The sequence below is a fragment of the Centroberyx gerrardi genome, chromosome 17 (assembly GCF_048128805.1).
Source record: "Centroberyx gerrardi isolate f3 chromosome 17, fCenGer3.hap1.cur.20231027, whole genome shotgun sequence".
Classification (NCBI taxonomy): Eukaryota; Metazoa; Chordata; class Actinopteri; order Beryciformes; family Berycidae; genus Centroberyx; species Centroberyx gerrardi.
The window spans coordinates 5,009,290-5,026,040 of NC_136013.1; the positions used below are offsets into that span (position 1 = coordinate 5,009,290).

The window sequence follows — 16,751 nt, forward strand, 5'->3', positions numbered from 1 at the left end:
ATGTTGTGAGCTCCCAGTCACTGAAATTAGGTTCTTCTGGGGAAAATCTATATACTGGAGACAAAAGAAGAAAGCCCCAGCTCCCTGGCAAAAAACACCAATAACCCAAGCGAGCTGATTTCAGATGTAACTGTCATTACAGCAGATACAGCAGAGCTTCTGCCATTCAACAGGATGCACCTGCAGGAGTCTTTTACACCAAATTTGAACTGTGATCTCCCAGATAGGACACAAAGCATCTACCGGTTAGTCTAAGGAGAACCCTTTCTACCAATGAGAGATATTTAGGCTTAAGTAGTTTCAAAAGGGCTACTGTGGCAAACACAAGGATACATTATTGTCCTTTCACTCTATTTGTTGTCACTTTAGTCATCAAATACAATAAATGTACAGGAATTTGTGTTGGTGCTTGTGGTACAGAGACATTTCTGCTTATATAATGACTCAGAACATACTAACATGCATGCTACAGGGACAATAGGACTTTATATTCAGTGCAAAAGGCTTTGTAGTCCCTGCACCATGTACTGTCATGTACTCTCTCTGTACTGTGTTACTATGTACATTTTCTGAGATGCTTCTGCACCCATGCTTCCATTGTTTTTCATGGTGAAACAATTCCTTAGCAGCCTGAAAAAGAGACTGAGCAGAGCAGGAGACTGGTTGAAAGTGTCAAAGGAAACCTTCTCTCCACCAATTAAGGACATAAAATTAATAATTTATCTATCCATCAAGGCTCGGTTCAATTCACGTTCAATTCAATAAGTTCAGGAAGTGGATTTTCTTCATGAAATATTGAAAACCTTTTGGAACAATGTTGTCAATACCTGACCTATTAAGAAGGGTTAGTTACTGTAATTGAGAATTTCCACTTTGAATTGATTGAATTGAGAGTGAATGGACCAGTGCCATGCAAGTAATTTTGCTGTCACTGCCTTTACGAATGTGTTAGTAGGCCTTATATAATTATCTGTCATGTATGTATAAAATTGACAGTATTGTATAATAGATAATATGATTTTACCTCCATTGTATTGTTACAGTCCACAAAAGAAACACCACAAAGCTAAAGAGAGGAGAAAGCAAATGAAGGAGGCAACTGAGCTAAATGTGACACTAAACTCTCGCTAATTTTGCAAATATGAAAACATGTTTCATTTGATGCAAATCTCTATTGTTTCTGATGCTTGTTTCGCTCATTCCAGCTGTAGAGGATCTGGTTTTGGGGGTTTTGCTGCAGAGAGACTGAGATCCTACAGAGACCAACACCTGGCATCAGTCCATCATCTTCAGCGACTTCAGTGAATCACATTTGTTCTGCCATCCTGGGCTAAATAAAGATAAATGTCAATGTCAAAGCATGAAAACGGTCTACCAGCTGGAAAATAAGCAGTCTAGTAATGCAGTATTGAATCCAGCTGTGGTCAAGTTTTTCTATGTCAGATTCATGGTTTGAAATGAGCTGATCACACAAATTTCAACTTCTTTTTTTTTCCCCCTCTGGAAAAAAAGAATCGAAGAAGCAGGCAAACATCGAAGAAGTGAGTGAGTAAGTTGAAGAAATAGCAGAAAGTCTGATAAACTGAGTGCAGACAAACAAAATGTGTCTGATTTGTATATATGGAAATATAGGCCTACTTTCAATTAAGTAGCATATGTCAAAATGTGTTCAAATATCTCTTTTGGTGGAGAGAGAAAGGTATACATATTGTTATATAATATCACCAGCACATTTTTTTTTTGCTTATATCCCCACCCACCTTCCCTACAGGAGGAAGTAAAAGAAAAAAGAAAAAAAGTGGGACAAAGACACAAAATAAGCTATGGTCGTAATAACAGTGTGAACTCTATATACTTTCTCTTTTCCACCACCAGTAAAGATATTTGAAAACATTTTAACCTTGATTCCTTGGATGTAGTAACATGTGGGTCACTGATGTCTGTGTAACCCACATTATGTAAACTGCAGCCATGCGCCTGTTTTTTATGGATTACGGTTTTTGCAGGACTTTGAGGGGAGGAAGAGGAAGAGGAGGAGGAGGAGGAGGAGGGGAGGAGGGATGGAGGTCTGGGTCTGTCATCTCTCCATATAAGCTGCACACTCAGGGTTTTTTTTTTGTGCAGCAAACAAAGAGCAAGATGGAAAAGTCATTGTGCATGCTGGCGGCAGTGATCATCCTGGGAGCTTCTGACGGTGTCGGCGGGCTGACAAGCGATGCAACGACTGTGAGTTCTTCTTCATCATTCAACACGACTGCAACTGCAACTTTACACCGGACTGAGTCTGTCACTGTGAATCCCGCTGCTGCTGACCGGACAGCAGCACCGACAACACCGGAGACAAAGTTATTCCCCACAACTGTCAGGAACAATCAACCGGACAGGAAAGACGTCAGCCGAGACAATGAAGAAAAACCCACCGGTAAAGACGAAGAAGAAAGCAAGACAGAAGATGCCAAAAAAGCACTCGGTAAGGAAATAATTATCAAAGTTGGGTTTTTTTTGTTTGTTTTTTAAATCAAAGTTCAGCCAAATAACCCACATAGACCTTTCTTATGTTAAACCTGAGAAATCCCAACTTTATTAAACTCAATTAGTAATCTCAATTAATTAAATTCAATTAGCCTATTTAATGATGCCGTCATTCATTTACATCCCTTGACTGGCTTGCTTAATTTTCTAACCATGTGAAACATAAGTAAAGCTGCTTTACATTGTTTTTGTAGGGAGTGTGGATCTATGAAGGAAAAAAGGTTTTAAAGTCAGTCGAAGTAAACATTACTTGGTCTAATTTTGTTACTATGTTGCTTGTCCCATTTGGGCTGATTGAAATCCCAAATATTTGTGCTGGTACATGTAAGATGAAACTGGCTGGATAACTGCAGCCACGTGTTTTTTCCCCCCAAATGCTTCATATCTTAAATTGGATGAGATATTAAATCAAGATTGTGTGAAAGGGATTCGGCCAGAGCTTCTCAGTTTGTGACTCTGTGGAACGCAAATATAATCTACTAAAACCACCATAAATCAGCCAACTCCTACTTTAATGTTGAAGATGTTGCAGTTGAAAACATTGCTTGACCTAATGAAGTTGTTTTGCCCTGCCAGCTCGCCCTGCTTGGTGATTGATGGGAATGTTATTGCTTGTTCTTAAAGCCATAAAAAAAAGCCTGCAGCTGTAGCTCTTGTCCTCCCTGCTCCGCTCCGGGTTTGACTTGACTCTCTGTAGGCCCTTCACCCGGTCTCAGGTTACATTCAAGTTTTCCACGCATTCACTTATCAGCACTTTCCTCCACTTCCCTCAGAGGAGGAGAGGAGAGGAGAGGAGACAAGGGGAGAGGAGAGGAGAGAAGGGGAGAGGAGAGGAGACAAGGGGAGAGGAGAAGAGAGGAGGGGAGAGGAGGAGAGGAGAGGAGACTAGAGGAGGACAGAGGAAAGGAGGAGAGGAGAGGAGAGGAGAGGGGGGTTGTGGGAGAGGAGAGGGGGATTGTGGGAGGCCTCCAAACCTCCACTGATCTGACCCAGAAGAATTAGGGATATTCCACACTGCGGTGAACATAACAGTGTAATACAGCCTACATCTCTCTCTCTCTCTCTCTCTCTCTCTCTCTCTCTCTCTCTCTCTCTCTCTCTCTCATATTACATCGGCCATGAGCATTTAACCCTTCGGCAGTCAGTCCAGAGGATTTCTGCTTAGGATCAGCATCTCCAGACAAGCACAGACAGAAACGCAGCAAAGATTTTTATCTCCTAATGCTTTGGTTCCCCTCCAGACTGCCCTCCCCTCGGCCTGGAGTCTCTGCGGGTCGATGACAGCCAGATCCGGGCTTCCTCCTACCAGCGGACCGGACTGGGTCCTCACAGGGGCCGGCTCAATATCCAGGTCAAACATCCAAAAACATCAACATCACAAGAAAGACACCCACATCCAAAAAACATAAGATCCACACACAGTGAAAAATCTGACACAGACTACTTGCGCAAAACGTCACCTCTTTATTAAAATGTTTAATATGGGCACATTTTTGTGTGCGGATCTTCTGTTGCATTTCATTAAATATCCGGGTTAGTCTAATCAGAATCTGGATCAGAGTCTTTTAAAATGCCAAGTACAGTAAATGACAGAGTTTCAAAGTATATAGTGACACTGATGGTACGAAACTGATAGGAAACACTCACTATGGACAGAAGACTATACATATCATTTCATATATATAAATTCAATTTTCAATATATTGAGGGTTTGGTACAAAGGGGGCACAAGTGACATTTTGGCTGAAAATTTCCAATGATTATATAAATCATTGCAAAGCTCCTGAGCTCAATCTGATGTCAAAACAACACATTTGTTCATAGATCATAGACACATTTGTAACCATAAACTATTAAAATAAAGGAGAAAATCCAAGATACTTAAGTCTCTGAAAACCCAATTCAATTTGGTGCAAAAAGGGCGTAACTGCACTTGATAGCTTTTTATGGAATATCAGTTTTCTGAATCTTAATCTCTGTAAAAGTACGGATAGTTCCTGTTATGTTTTGAATAAAAACGATGCAAGAATTTAACATTTTGTTTTTGCTCTACTATGAAATGTCACTTATGCCCCTTTTGCTCTAAAGTATTGATATATATATCTATAGGTAGAGACCACTCAGGTTATATTGATTGGTCTGCAGAATGTCTTTATATTAATTCTGGTGCCCATGTCACTGCATGTTGTCTCATTTCTGTCTACAGTTTCATGTTTATCTCCACTGTACAGTCCTGAAACCACTGGAACATTGAAAGAATGTGGTTCGCCCACACTCTCCATCACTTTTGTTCTCATTAGTTTTTACTGGCACGTAAAATCATGAACATAATCGACTGCAGTGGCCGCATTTTCTGCTGGAAGAGTGCTTGCTGAGGTTAAAGTGATGAAGTATTTTTGCACAGTTTGTATGAATGTAATCACTTGGCATTTATGTGAAATAATCAGTTGAACGCACGGTCAGTGTTACTCAATATCCCACCCTACCTCCTCCCTCTCGTTCTGCAGTCTGAAATCTGCAGACTGCAATCTGAAAGCAATTATTTAACAATCATGGCTCAAGTCAGTACTGAAATCTATGCTGTAAAGTTTGGAAACGTCTGTGCCTGTCTGTTTCCAAGTGCTTCTAAGTAGGATTTTGGCTCAGTGGATCCTACCGTGACGAGAAGAGACTTAATAAAGTGTAATGTGTATTTTTAGTCTGGCATTGAGGATGGGGACATGTACGACGGGGCTTGGTGTGCGGAGTATAAAGACAGGAACCAGTGGCTTGAAGTGGACGCCATCCACCTCACGCTGTTCACTGGAGTCGTCCTGCAAGGCAGAAACTCCATCTGGAGGTCAGGTAGTGTCCGCATCGATATCTGAAGAGTTTGGTTCCAAAATGCACAAAATTATAACACCTTATGGTAGTTTCTGCAGGATAATAGGTAACTTAAGTCCTGACAAATTGACTTTTACAGATTGGATCCTCTATAATTTAGAGATTTTGAATGATGATTTTAAGTAAATTATGTTCTTTTCAATATGTTTATAAAGTGTTTTGGAAATGAACTCTTCATTTAGTATAGGCTGGTTTGGTTTAGCTTAATCTTCATAAATATTTGTGATTGTACATTTATAATAAAGGAGGGCAGTCAGGAAGAATATTTAGTTTACTTTGGTGTGGTTTGATTTAGTTTAGTTTAATTACTAATTATTGCAACACATGTAGCTTAAAATGATCAAGGATTGCACATTTTAAGGAGGAAGGAGTCACCAAAACAAAGAAAACGTACAATTTTCACAGATTAATGAGCCATTCATTTGGCAGCTCAGGACATTGTGGTTTATTAACCGCTGATTTCTTGAACTTCATCTGCCTTCTTGGTGTTCATTGCAGCTGGGACTGGGTCCACACCTACAAAGTCCAGCTGAGTAACGACTCTGAAACCTGGGAAACCTGCATGAACGGGACAGAAGAAGCAGTAAGGACTACCTTTGTTTTCTTTCACCACCTATATTTTATGACCTTATGAACCTTGTGGAGATGCAAAACAGATTTTGAAATGTTTTGTTCCAAACTGAGATTTCCACCATTTGAAAAAAGTGTCCTAGTCTTAGAAAATAATTGATAACTCCAAATGAAAACAAATGATGGTACTTTTTGGAGGATTGTAGGCAACTTAAGTCTGTGAATGACTCTTGCAGGGGCTCCTAAAATTATCAAACCGGTTCAAACCCATGTAATGTCACATTGAACTGTACAGATATTTAAAGGGACCCAGGATCCAGAGACTCCGGTGCTCGGCCTCCTGCCTGTTCCCACTGTCGCCCGTTTGATCCGCATCAACCCCCAGACCTGGTACTCCAACGGCTCCATCTGCCTCCGGGCAGAGATACTCGGCTGTCGCGTTCATGGTAGTAAATATTTCTAGATTTACACTAGTGCAGAAGTGTGTCGCTGATTCTAATGCTAATTCAGTCTAATGATTCATGTCAAGGCTTTAGTTTCCGGATAAGAAGTCCATTATTGACTTATAGCTCAAAATGAATACAAATTCTGCTACTTTTATAAGGATATGTGGTAACTTACAAGTCAACAAAAGAAAGTTTAACACTGTTACAGACTGTATATTTTATAGATATTTAATGATGAACTTTGGGTATTTTTTGTTTCTAAAACGTCTGTATAAAAACGCAGAGGAACGCTTGATAGTCGAAATGTCCATGTCAAGACTGGAGGGAGGAGTGGAATGAGAAGAAACAGAGTGCGGGCTATCTTTGTTTTTTTTTTCAACTTTGTCTATATGAGCTGACGCACCAAAAATAAACAATAGAATTCCGTCTTTTCCGTCTTTATGTTTGTTCTAAAACGTCTGTATAGCCTTTTGGACATGAACTTCTCATTTGCACTTTATTTTTGGGTTATGCCTTGATCAAAACTCAGTTGGAAAACTCAATTTAATTGTGATCCACGGCACTGAAATCTCATGACGTTTCCTCATAGATCCGGACGACATCTACTCCTCAGAGCAAGAACCAGGATCAAGGGATGATCTGGACTTCAAGCACCACAACTACAACGAGATGAGGAAGGTTAGAGTGTGATAAACAACTGAGAAACCACACATGCGTGATGATGAGTAACAATGTCTGTGACCTTAAGACTCACTTTAACTCCCCGAAAGCTAATACCAAAGTTTTTACTCAGACTGTTAACAGTTTGCAGATTTCTTCCCCCAGAGTGCAGATTTCATTAACCCTTTAAAGACATTTCCAGCCGAGTCCAAGCCGCTGACTTCTTGTCTTCTGTCACCCTGAAGCTCATGAAGTCTGTGAACGAGGAGTGTCCCAACATCACCCGCATCTACAGCATAGGGAAGAGCTACACGGGCCTCAAACTCTACGTCATGGAGATCTCAGATAATCCCGGCAAGCACGAACTTGGTAAGAGCGATTTAAACTCGTCTCTTGCGAGCGCAGTTTCATTTTCTCGTCAATGTTGAGGTGAAGCCTTAAAGCCAGCAGCCTCCGGGTCTAACAGAGTTCATCTTCCTCCTCCTCCTTGTGTTTCTCTGATACCGGCTGCTTAGAGGCCCGGCTCAACATCCCCAAGTGTTTACACAGGCTGGGTCCTGCAGCAGGACCGGATAGGGAACCCGGAGTGTCTTGTGGAGAAGGCCTCTCTTATGTAAACAAACTGATAATGGTTTGAAACTCAAGACCCCCGTCCTCTCCAGCAAACAAGAAAGATTCCTTTGTCGTATTGACTTCAGATGCGCGCTTTGTGGGATAATCCGCCGCATTTGGCTGATCCGCCCGAACGCGAATTGTGGCCTCGCTGCTTCTGCCAAAAAAAAAAGTGTAAATAAAATAAGCGTAGAGAGTAGAGAGCTAGTCTTTGTTCCTTCAAAGACGAATGGCACCAACACATTTTGAAACTGCTTCCCTCCTGAGACAGAATGAAGAGAATGGAGGTTATTTATGTCTTGACAGCTGATATTTGCTTCAGCGGTGTCATGGTTAATTAGACCCTGGTGCCAAATTCTTCTTCTTCTTCTTCTTCTTTTTTGGGCTGTAGCAGAAAGGCAGGCCTCACACATTTTCATATTTTCATATTTATTCATAGAGTCTTACGGGAACACTGTGTATTTGAAATGCTGATGGATCAAGTGCAGATCTTGGGTCTGTGGAGTCTTGGCCGGTTCGTGCTTTATATTCAGGAATGTCAAGCCTGGCCAATCCATTTATAATCATTGGCAAGGTACTGTGGTACAGCTTCACACTATTGCCTAACACAATACACAGGGGTTGAAAGTTTTATCAGAGAGATTGCATGTGTTCCTGATGTGACTCTGGGCTCCAGTTCCAGATGCCCATCTATGTGTAAATAACCCCAGTACTCTGTGTACTCTGTTACTATATACAGTACGTTGTCGTCATGTTTCTGCACAAGTACCACCGAGACTAATTCCTGTTCATGTATTACTTGCTGGGTAACACTTTACAATAAGGGTACACTAAGTTAAGGGTTAGTTCATGCTTAATAAGGGTTAGTTAATGCTTAATAAGCATTAACTAACCCTTAATTAACAGTTAACTAATGTGTAATTTACTAATGGTGTTCATGTTAACTAAGGTATTAATTTATACATTATTTAATAGTTTATAAAGATGACTATTAAATAATGTATAAATTAATACCTTAGTTAACATGAACACCATTAGTAAATGATTACCAGACACATTAGTTAACTGTTAATTAAGGGTTAGTTAAAGCATTAACTAACCCTTAATTAATAGTTAACTAATGTTAACTAACAGTTAACTAATATTAATTTATACATTATTTAAGTCATCTTTATAAACTATTAAATAATGTATAAATAAATACCTTAGTTAACATGAACACCATTAGTAAATTACACATTAGTTAACTGTTAATTAAGGGTTAGTTAATGCTTATTAAGCATTAACTAACCCTTAATTAATGTACCCTTATTGTAAAGTGTTACCACTTGCTGAATGAAGCGACTGGTTGTGTCTTCTTTGTACGAAGTCTCTTAATCTCCCTCTCGGCAGGCGAGCCGGAGTTTCGCTACGTGGCGGGGATGCACGGGAACGAGGTCCTGGGCCGAGAGCTGGTGCTCAACCTCATGCAGTACATGTGCCGCGAATACAAGAGGGGCAACCAGCGCATCGTCCGCCTGGTCACTGAGACACGGATCCACCTGCTGCCCTCCATGAACCCCGACGGCTACGAAGGAGCTTATGAGAAGGTGGGCAAGGGAGGAAATGAAGGCGTATGTCTTGTAGTTTGCCCAAGATGTTTTTATTAACGCATCTTTATTGTGCAAATGTCTGTGGTTACATACAATATTTGCTATTTGCTCAATATTACAGTGATAGCATATAGATTTCAAAATAAAGGTGAAAGAACAGAGCCAAAGCAAAAGTCATATCCACAAAAGAACAAAGATAAGCAAACCAGCAACGTCAAAAAGAGAAACCGAGCCCATAGTGCTTCACACAGACTTCCCACATTTCACAACACTGGTTTTTATTATTTCATTAGAAAGAAAATTTACTGTAATTCTTGATTCATCCATTCCCCTGAACACATTGCACAACAGTGTTATCCACAATGGTTTTCAGTTTAGGAAGTTTCTTGCTGACACTAACTTTTTCATAATGTGCAGAAGACATGGAAAAAAGTTCATAAATGTAAACAAAAATCTTAATACACCATACGCCATTGCTGGATTTTCCTTATACTGTATATACAGTATATAAAAATGCGAGGTTTTGTATATTATTAATTAGAAGTACTGTATATTAAACCACTTTTCTCCTGATACTCAGGAATAGTTGATCTTTGTTGGAAAACCATAAAGTTAAGTCACATTTACACCCAGGATTTCACACTTTTTTCCCCTTTACCTTCCCCTCTCTTCCCCTTCTCCCTCCCCCTTTCTTCCCTCCCAAAATGTAATTGGATCAGGCTGTATCTGTCTGTCTGTCCGCCCATCTGTCCATCTGTCAAAAGTGATATCTCAGGTGATTTCTCAGACACCACGGATCTGACTTTGGCGAAACCTGGAGGGATGATGCATTTCTGCACTTTTTTCTGGCATATAAAAGCATTATACTAATAGGCCTGATGGGGGCGCAATAAGAAAAGCTAAACATTTCTAATTTAACTCTAACTTCTACTCCTTCAAGTCCGATCCGGTTGACATGAAATTTAACACACACATTAAACTGTCCTTACAAAATACAGTGATTGGTCTAATGAGGGCGCTAAAGGTCAAAATTCTAAACTCAAACGTGGAGGGAAGATGCATTTTGGCACTGTGTGGCGTTTAAAAAATGACACTGATTGGCCTGAGGGGGGCGTTGTAATTCAAGCTCAAAATTTCAAATTGAAAGGGCATAACTGCTACACCACTGTTCTGATTTTGATGAAACTTGGAGGGAGGATGCGTCTTGTTACTGATTGGCCCAAGGGGTGCTTACATCATTACAACATGCTTACAACATATTTACTTATTTCTTTATTGAGACAGAGGGAAGACTGTGAGGGACAGAGAGTGGGGGGGAAATTTCACTAAACCATCTCTCTTTGTCCCAGTTGTTGACGTTATTTCATCATACAATGCGTATCAGTATGTAGTGTGAATTCATATGCATTTATTGTACTTAATGATTCTGATTATCGATCCGCCGTAGGGCTCAGAACTGGCCGGCTGGGCTTACGGACGATACAGCTTCGAAGGAATCGACTTGAACCACAACTTCCCAGACCTGAACAACATCATGTGGGACTCCCAGGAGGTCGCAGCGGACAAATCTAAAGTGTCCAACCACTACATCCCCATCCCAGAGTACTACACCAAAGAAGATGCTTTTGTAAGCCGACTTAACTCTATTACTAAAGAGCAGCATGTTAGAACAAATAATTGGAAGTGATGAGGATGTAAATGACTCCGAAATCCCGTTTAAAGACATCCAGTATTATACCAAAGAAGATGCCTTTAAAAAAATAGACTGTACTCTCCTACAGAAGATAATAAAACAACAACAAAAAAACAGATAATAACAAAGAATTAATCTGTAAATTTAGGGGACTTTTCATATTCAGAACAAAATGAATGACATACTGTAATAGATTGTAGGCTGCCAGTTGATCAATCAATAAATGTAGGGCACACTGACCAACAGTTTTTCTCAGGGGAGTTTATGGACAAATTGAAAATGTGTGTGTTTCCACACGCGAGCATCTGAATATCCTTAGAACAGGAAATAATATAAGTGCCGAGGAAACTGAAAACCTCTGTGCAGGAAAGGATTTTACTGGAAGAGGAGCTGTGTCACTCAATGTCTGGTAACAGTTTCCTTGTTAAAACCGAAAAAATTTTGGAACTCTGCCTCTTGGTGTAAAAGAGATTACACAATATCTTTGTCAATTACTGAGAAGCAAAAAGACAGCAACAAATAATTAAATGTGAACATGTGTGTGTAGTTAAAGTAATGATCTGTGACATTTTCAAATAAATAAATGTCCATTTTGCTACTCTTAATTGTGTTATATCAGTTGATTGATATAACACAGTAGTGATTCAAACTATATCCAGTTCATAAAGCTTTTACATTGTCTGTTCTAAACACCCGGTGTCTGGTAGCTCTTTCCCGGGAAAAATCCTCTGCCACACAGGAAGTGATGCGTTTTACGTTTCCAGCAGAAGCAACAGAAGTTTGTTTAGAATAAACAGAAGAAGAACTGGGTAGTTAGCATGAGCAGCGCCACCATGGCTGAACAGACAAAGAAAAGAGCGCCACCTACAGGAACTCAAACTTCATCAAACAGAAAATCCAAGGAGAAAGACGTCACAGTCCCGCCCACACTGTTTGATTGACAGGTGATCTCTGGGAAGTGCAGTGCAGAAACACCACAGCAAGAGCGCTGAGCAACAAAGATGGAGACAAAATAAAAAAGGCAGATCTTGCGGATTGCAACTTTAATTGTTTTATGCACTTGTGCTTTGACGCATAAGGCAACAATAAAGCTCATCTTTTATTATGAAATTGAATCATGGCCATATAAATCACTCTCTCAAAACAAAGCAATGTAAAGTTTTGGGCCAGATTTATAGTATTTCACAGCAGGGCTGGGCGATATTGACAAAATCAAATATTACAATATTTTAGACCTCGATATCGATAATGTGGCCATATTTTGGGGATGGAGATTCGTGCTTTCATAAGATATTTAAAATTTTGAAAATTAGTAATGATCTTTAGTAATCTTAATTAGTAATCTCATTAGTAATAGCCTAAGTAATATGGATATGATGAGCAGGTGAAGCCAATCATTGTTGTCAAGTTCAGAAAATTAAATTGCATCACTTTACTGTAACGCAGCCTTTAAGACCAGGAAGAAGTGACATTTAAGTTATTTCACAATAATATTAGATCCAAAATCCCAGACGATATCTAGTCTCGTATCATGCTATCGATATTATACGATATATCGCCCAGCTCTATGTCACAGTGACAGGAACAACGGCAGCTAATGCAGTTCACCCATCTATCCCAGGTTGCACCTGAGACCCGCGCCGTCATCAGCTGGATGCAGGATATTCCGTTTGTGCTCAGTGCCAATCTGCACGGGGGTGAACTGGTGGTCACGTATCCCTACGACTGCACCCGGGACTGGGCCCCGCAGGAGGACACCCCCACGGCGGACAACAGTTTCTTCCGCTGGCTGGCCACCGTCTACGCCTCCACTAACCTGGTGATGGCCAACCCCGACCGCCGCATCTGCCACTACGAGGATTTCCAGCGGCACAACAACATCATCAACGGCGGAGCCTGGCACACCGTTCCTGGCAGTGAGTCAATCAGCAGGCGCTTTGATCGATTAGGTCGATTTGACTGGTTTCACTCTGAAAATGCTGTGTAGGCTTTTTTGGAAGAAAGAAAGAAAGAAGAGTCACAGTTTTAATTGCTTGGAACTTGACTTGATGCATGAAGAGAAGACTTGAGACTTGACTTGACAGGTTCTGGTGACTTGGGACTTGACTTTGATGACTTGAAAAGGTTTCTAAAGTCTTGACAAAAGATCTTGTGTTTGTGTAAATGACTTAGATTGAAAGTGATGAGATTTGTTCCAGCCGACGACTGAATTTAAATTCTGTTTTCTGAATTTGTATGGAATGATTGAATTTATTGAAGTTGAAACTGATTATAGAAATCAAACTCATGATGCTCTTACCAAGTTTTTATCCTATTAAAACCATATTGCATTGAAAAGTCCTAGATATTTAGTTTTCTTTAAGATATTAAATTGATACTGGACTCTTGATTTGTTCTGACTTGACTTGGTGTTCTACATTTAGACTTGAGACTTGACATTAATGACACGGACTTGACTTGGATTTGACTTGGTAATCTACATTTAGACTTGGGACTTGACTTGAGACTTGTGCCTCAAGACTTGAGACTGACTTGGGTTACAAATCCTGTTTCTAGATTTACAGAACTGACTCTGGGTTTTCAAATCACTTTTTTACACTTGAAGCATTCAGTTTATGTAGAATTTGAATTTGTTTTTTTTACCTCCATAGCTCTTAAAAGTGTGTACCCTCTGTTTCTGTTGTCATCCATGGACCTGTGTGTCTCCTCTCTGCAGGTATGAATGACTTCAGTTACCTGCACACCAACTGCTTCGAGGTGACGGTGGAGCTTTCCTGTGACAAGTTCCCCCATGTCAGCGAGCTTCCCATCGAGTGGGAAAACAACAAGGAGTCTCTGCTAGTTTACATGGAGCAGGTCAGTGTCTGTTTATCTTTCTATCTGTCTATTTATTCATCGCTATTCTGGCAGACAGCACACACTGGAGAATGACTAAAAAATGTGATGGAGATAGGAAATGACACTCTAACCATCAGTCCGCCGTTGTCCCCACATGAATCAATTTATTTCCACTTTTTAAGTTTGTCTTCGAACGCCTCACAGTGTTGCGTTCTCTCTTCACTCAGGTGCACAGAGGGATTAAAGGTGTGGTGAGGGACAAGCTGACCAAACGAGGGATTGCGGACGCTATAATTAAGGTGGAGGACCACAACCATGACATCCGATCGGGTAAGACACGAACGTCTTCTGATGAATTGGGATGCATTGCAAAAAATATATACCCATTAAGAGATTGCAATTTTGAGAGGTGAAAAGGAGGTTTAGATTTAGTCTTTCTCTGAGGCTTTCTCACTCCCCTTAGTGTTTTTTCTTTACTCTGAAGCTAGGATGGCGACAGGGTCACAGAGTTTGGAAGAAGTTTCTGGTTTGACTCGTGGTTCAGCAGAGATACATACATGTCATTCCAGGGGCGGAGGTCTTAACCACTAGACCGTCTCTGGACGCTCGTAGAACCATTAACATATTGGCTGGGGGACAACAACAACAAAATTAGTGCTTAATTAGTTCAAGAAATCCTGTAGAAAAATCCACCCTAAAGCACTTAAACAATGTTAGAAAAACAGCTATTAGTGATGCACTTTGTATTTCTGGGTCCATTTTGTTGTTTGGTGTATTTTTCTGATTCCTGCGGATAACTGGTCAAACGTAGATGATGTAACGTCATGTCGAGATCAATAGAAAAAATGTCAGTGATCTAAAACATCAGAGGTAAACGTCAGGTTTTGGTGTCAGTCCCTCAGAATCAAAGAGCGAGGGCTTCTTTCTAGAGCCGCCATTTTGCACCAAGAGACATTCAACAATCATACAGGGAGAAATCCATCGTAGAAGAGGAGAGAGACCAATTTCTCCACCCACAGGAGCAGGAGATAGACCAGAATGCAATGCAGCCACAAGGCAGGTTGGCTTTTGAGTAAATGGTGCTACTGGAAAAACTCTCGCTTTCTTGCTCTTACTATGCTATCGGTATCACTCCCTCCACCTACATGTATAACCCACAGCTGAATGCAAGAAGTTCACGCCTGTTCTCTTGGGATCGTTGAAAGGCATTCTGGGAAATGTAGGAAATCACTGACTTAAGTAGAAGTAGATGAGGCAGGTTGAGGGAAAGTGGGTTCACCAAAAAAGTAAATCAGAACACTTTATCACAAAATAACTCCTAGAATGCAATGAACATCACAGTTTTAATTGCTTGAGACTTGACTTGATGCATGAAGAGAAGACTTGAGACTTGACTTTGACTTGTACTTTGCTGACTTGAAAAGGTTTCTAAAGTCTTGACAAAAGATCTTGTGTTTGTGTAAATGACTTAGATTGAAAGTGATGAGATTTGTTCCAGCAGACGACTGAATTTAAATTCTGTTTTCTCAATTTGTATGGAATGATTGAATTTATTGAAGTTGAAACTGATTATAGAAATCAAACTCATGATGCTCTTACCAAGTTTTTATCCTATTAAAACCATATTGCATTGAAAAGTCCTAGATATTTAGTTTTCTTTAAGATATTAAATTGATACTGGACTTTTGATTTGTTCTGACTTGACTTGCTGTTCTACATTTAGACTTGAGACTTGACATTAATGACATGGACTTGACTTGGATTTGACTTGGTAATCTAGTACTAGACTTGGGACTTGACTTGAGACTTGTGCCTCAAGACTTGAGACCGACTTGGGACTCAAGCAAAGTTGACTTGGTCACACCTCTGATAAATGGTCATTTCTGTCTCCTGGACTGCCTTCCCTGCAGCTGCGGACGGGGACTACTGGCGTCTGCTGAACCCGGGGGAATACAAGGTGGTGGTGTGGGCCGAGGGCTACCTCCCCTCCATGCGTCGATGCCATGTAGGATTGGAGCCCCACCCCACCATCTGCGACTTCAGCCTGACCAAATTTCCCATTCAGAGGCTGAAGGAGATCAGGGCTAAAGGAGGGAAGATCCCCCAGGACCTTCAGCTGCGTCTTCGCGCTCTGAGGTTCCGAAAGCTTCGCGTCAGCACCAAGGTCCTCAACCGCCGCAGAGAGCAGCAGCAGCAGCAGGAAAAACTGAGGAAAGCTCGGTCCGTTCGGGCTCAGAGAGCATGAGAGCAGAGGGGAGGAGTGGCTGATGAAGCCTGAAAATCTGATTCAGATTATGGGCTGACGAGTTTTGGTCCAAACCGAGAAATCTACCATCTGAAAAAAGTGATGCTGGCCCAGTGACTGACAGCACACCAGTAAAGCAAATTATCCAGTGTCCCAAAATAGTGAAACCTACTCTAAGAAAAGCTGAGAATGCTTACATAGCAGGAGTTTCATCCCAAGGCACCATTTGAAAAATCTGTTACAAATCGATAGTGTACAAATAAAACAAATTATGGAACTTTTTGAGTGATGGTAGGTAAGTCCTTGGGCGACAAAGTGACAACACGTTTACAGCCTGTTCAAATGATGAACTTAAGGTACAAATTCCTTTTACTAAACTATAGGTTTTTTTGTAAATGAACTCTTTAATTCCACCATATTATAGCTGATTCAGCTGTAGTGATCTACATTAGGTTGCATTTTTGTAAAGAGATCGAGTTGAGGATTTTAAGTGTCAGCTGGTCTGATATGTGACACTCACTGTTCTAACACTGTACCTGTATTTTGACAATGACTGTAGTCCACCAGGACCACAATGTCTCAAATAAATATTCCTTTTTGTGTAATCCATGTTCTAGTGTTTTTGCACTAAATAAGAGCCGTTCTGCAGCATCTTCCAGGTTCTCAGTGGGGTTCCATCA

General features: G+C 40.6%; 1 protein-coding gene across 1 annotated transcript; it reads left to right on the forward strand.

The window, feature by feature from the left end:
- The first annotated feature begins 3,778 nt into the window (after positions 1-3,778).
- On the forward strand, positions 3,779-16,652 carry LOC139919725 (putative carboxypeptidase X1). Its single transcript, XM_071909540.2, has 12 exons — positions 3,779-3,883; positions 5,232-5,371; positions 5,914-5,998; positions 6,281-6,431; positions 7,021-7,109; positions 7,337-7,460; positions 9,096-9,292; positions 10,743-10,922; positions 12,610-12,904; positions 13,705-13,844; positions 14,054-14,156; positions 15,737-16,652. The coding sequence occupies exons 2-12, from the start codon at positions 5,253-5,255 to the stop codon at positions 16,069-16,071; spliced, it is 1,818 nt and encodes a 605-aa protein (XP_071765641.2). The 5' UTR covers positions 3,779-3,883; positions 5,232-5,252; the 3' UTR covers positions 16,072-16,652.
- Positions 16,653-16,751: the final 99 nt, after the last annotated feature.

Bases quoted from the DNA above. Each gene is read 5' to 3' on its own strand.
- LOC139919725 (XM_071909540.2), top strand. From the start codon at position 5,253: ATGTACGACGGGGCTTGGTGTGCGGAGTATAAAGACAGGAACCAGTGG. The intron at 10,923-12,609 runs GTAAGCCGACTT...CATCTATCCCAG, and splicing joins ACACCAAAGAAGATGCTTTT to GTTGCACCTGAGACCCGCGC. The intron at 14,157-15,736 runs GTAAGACACGAA...CCTTCCCTGCAG, and splicing joins CAACCATGACATCCGATCGG to CTGCGGACGGGGACTACTGG.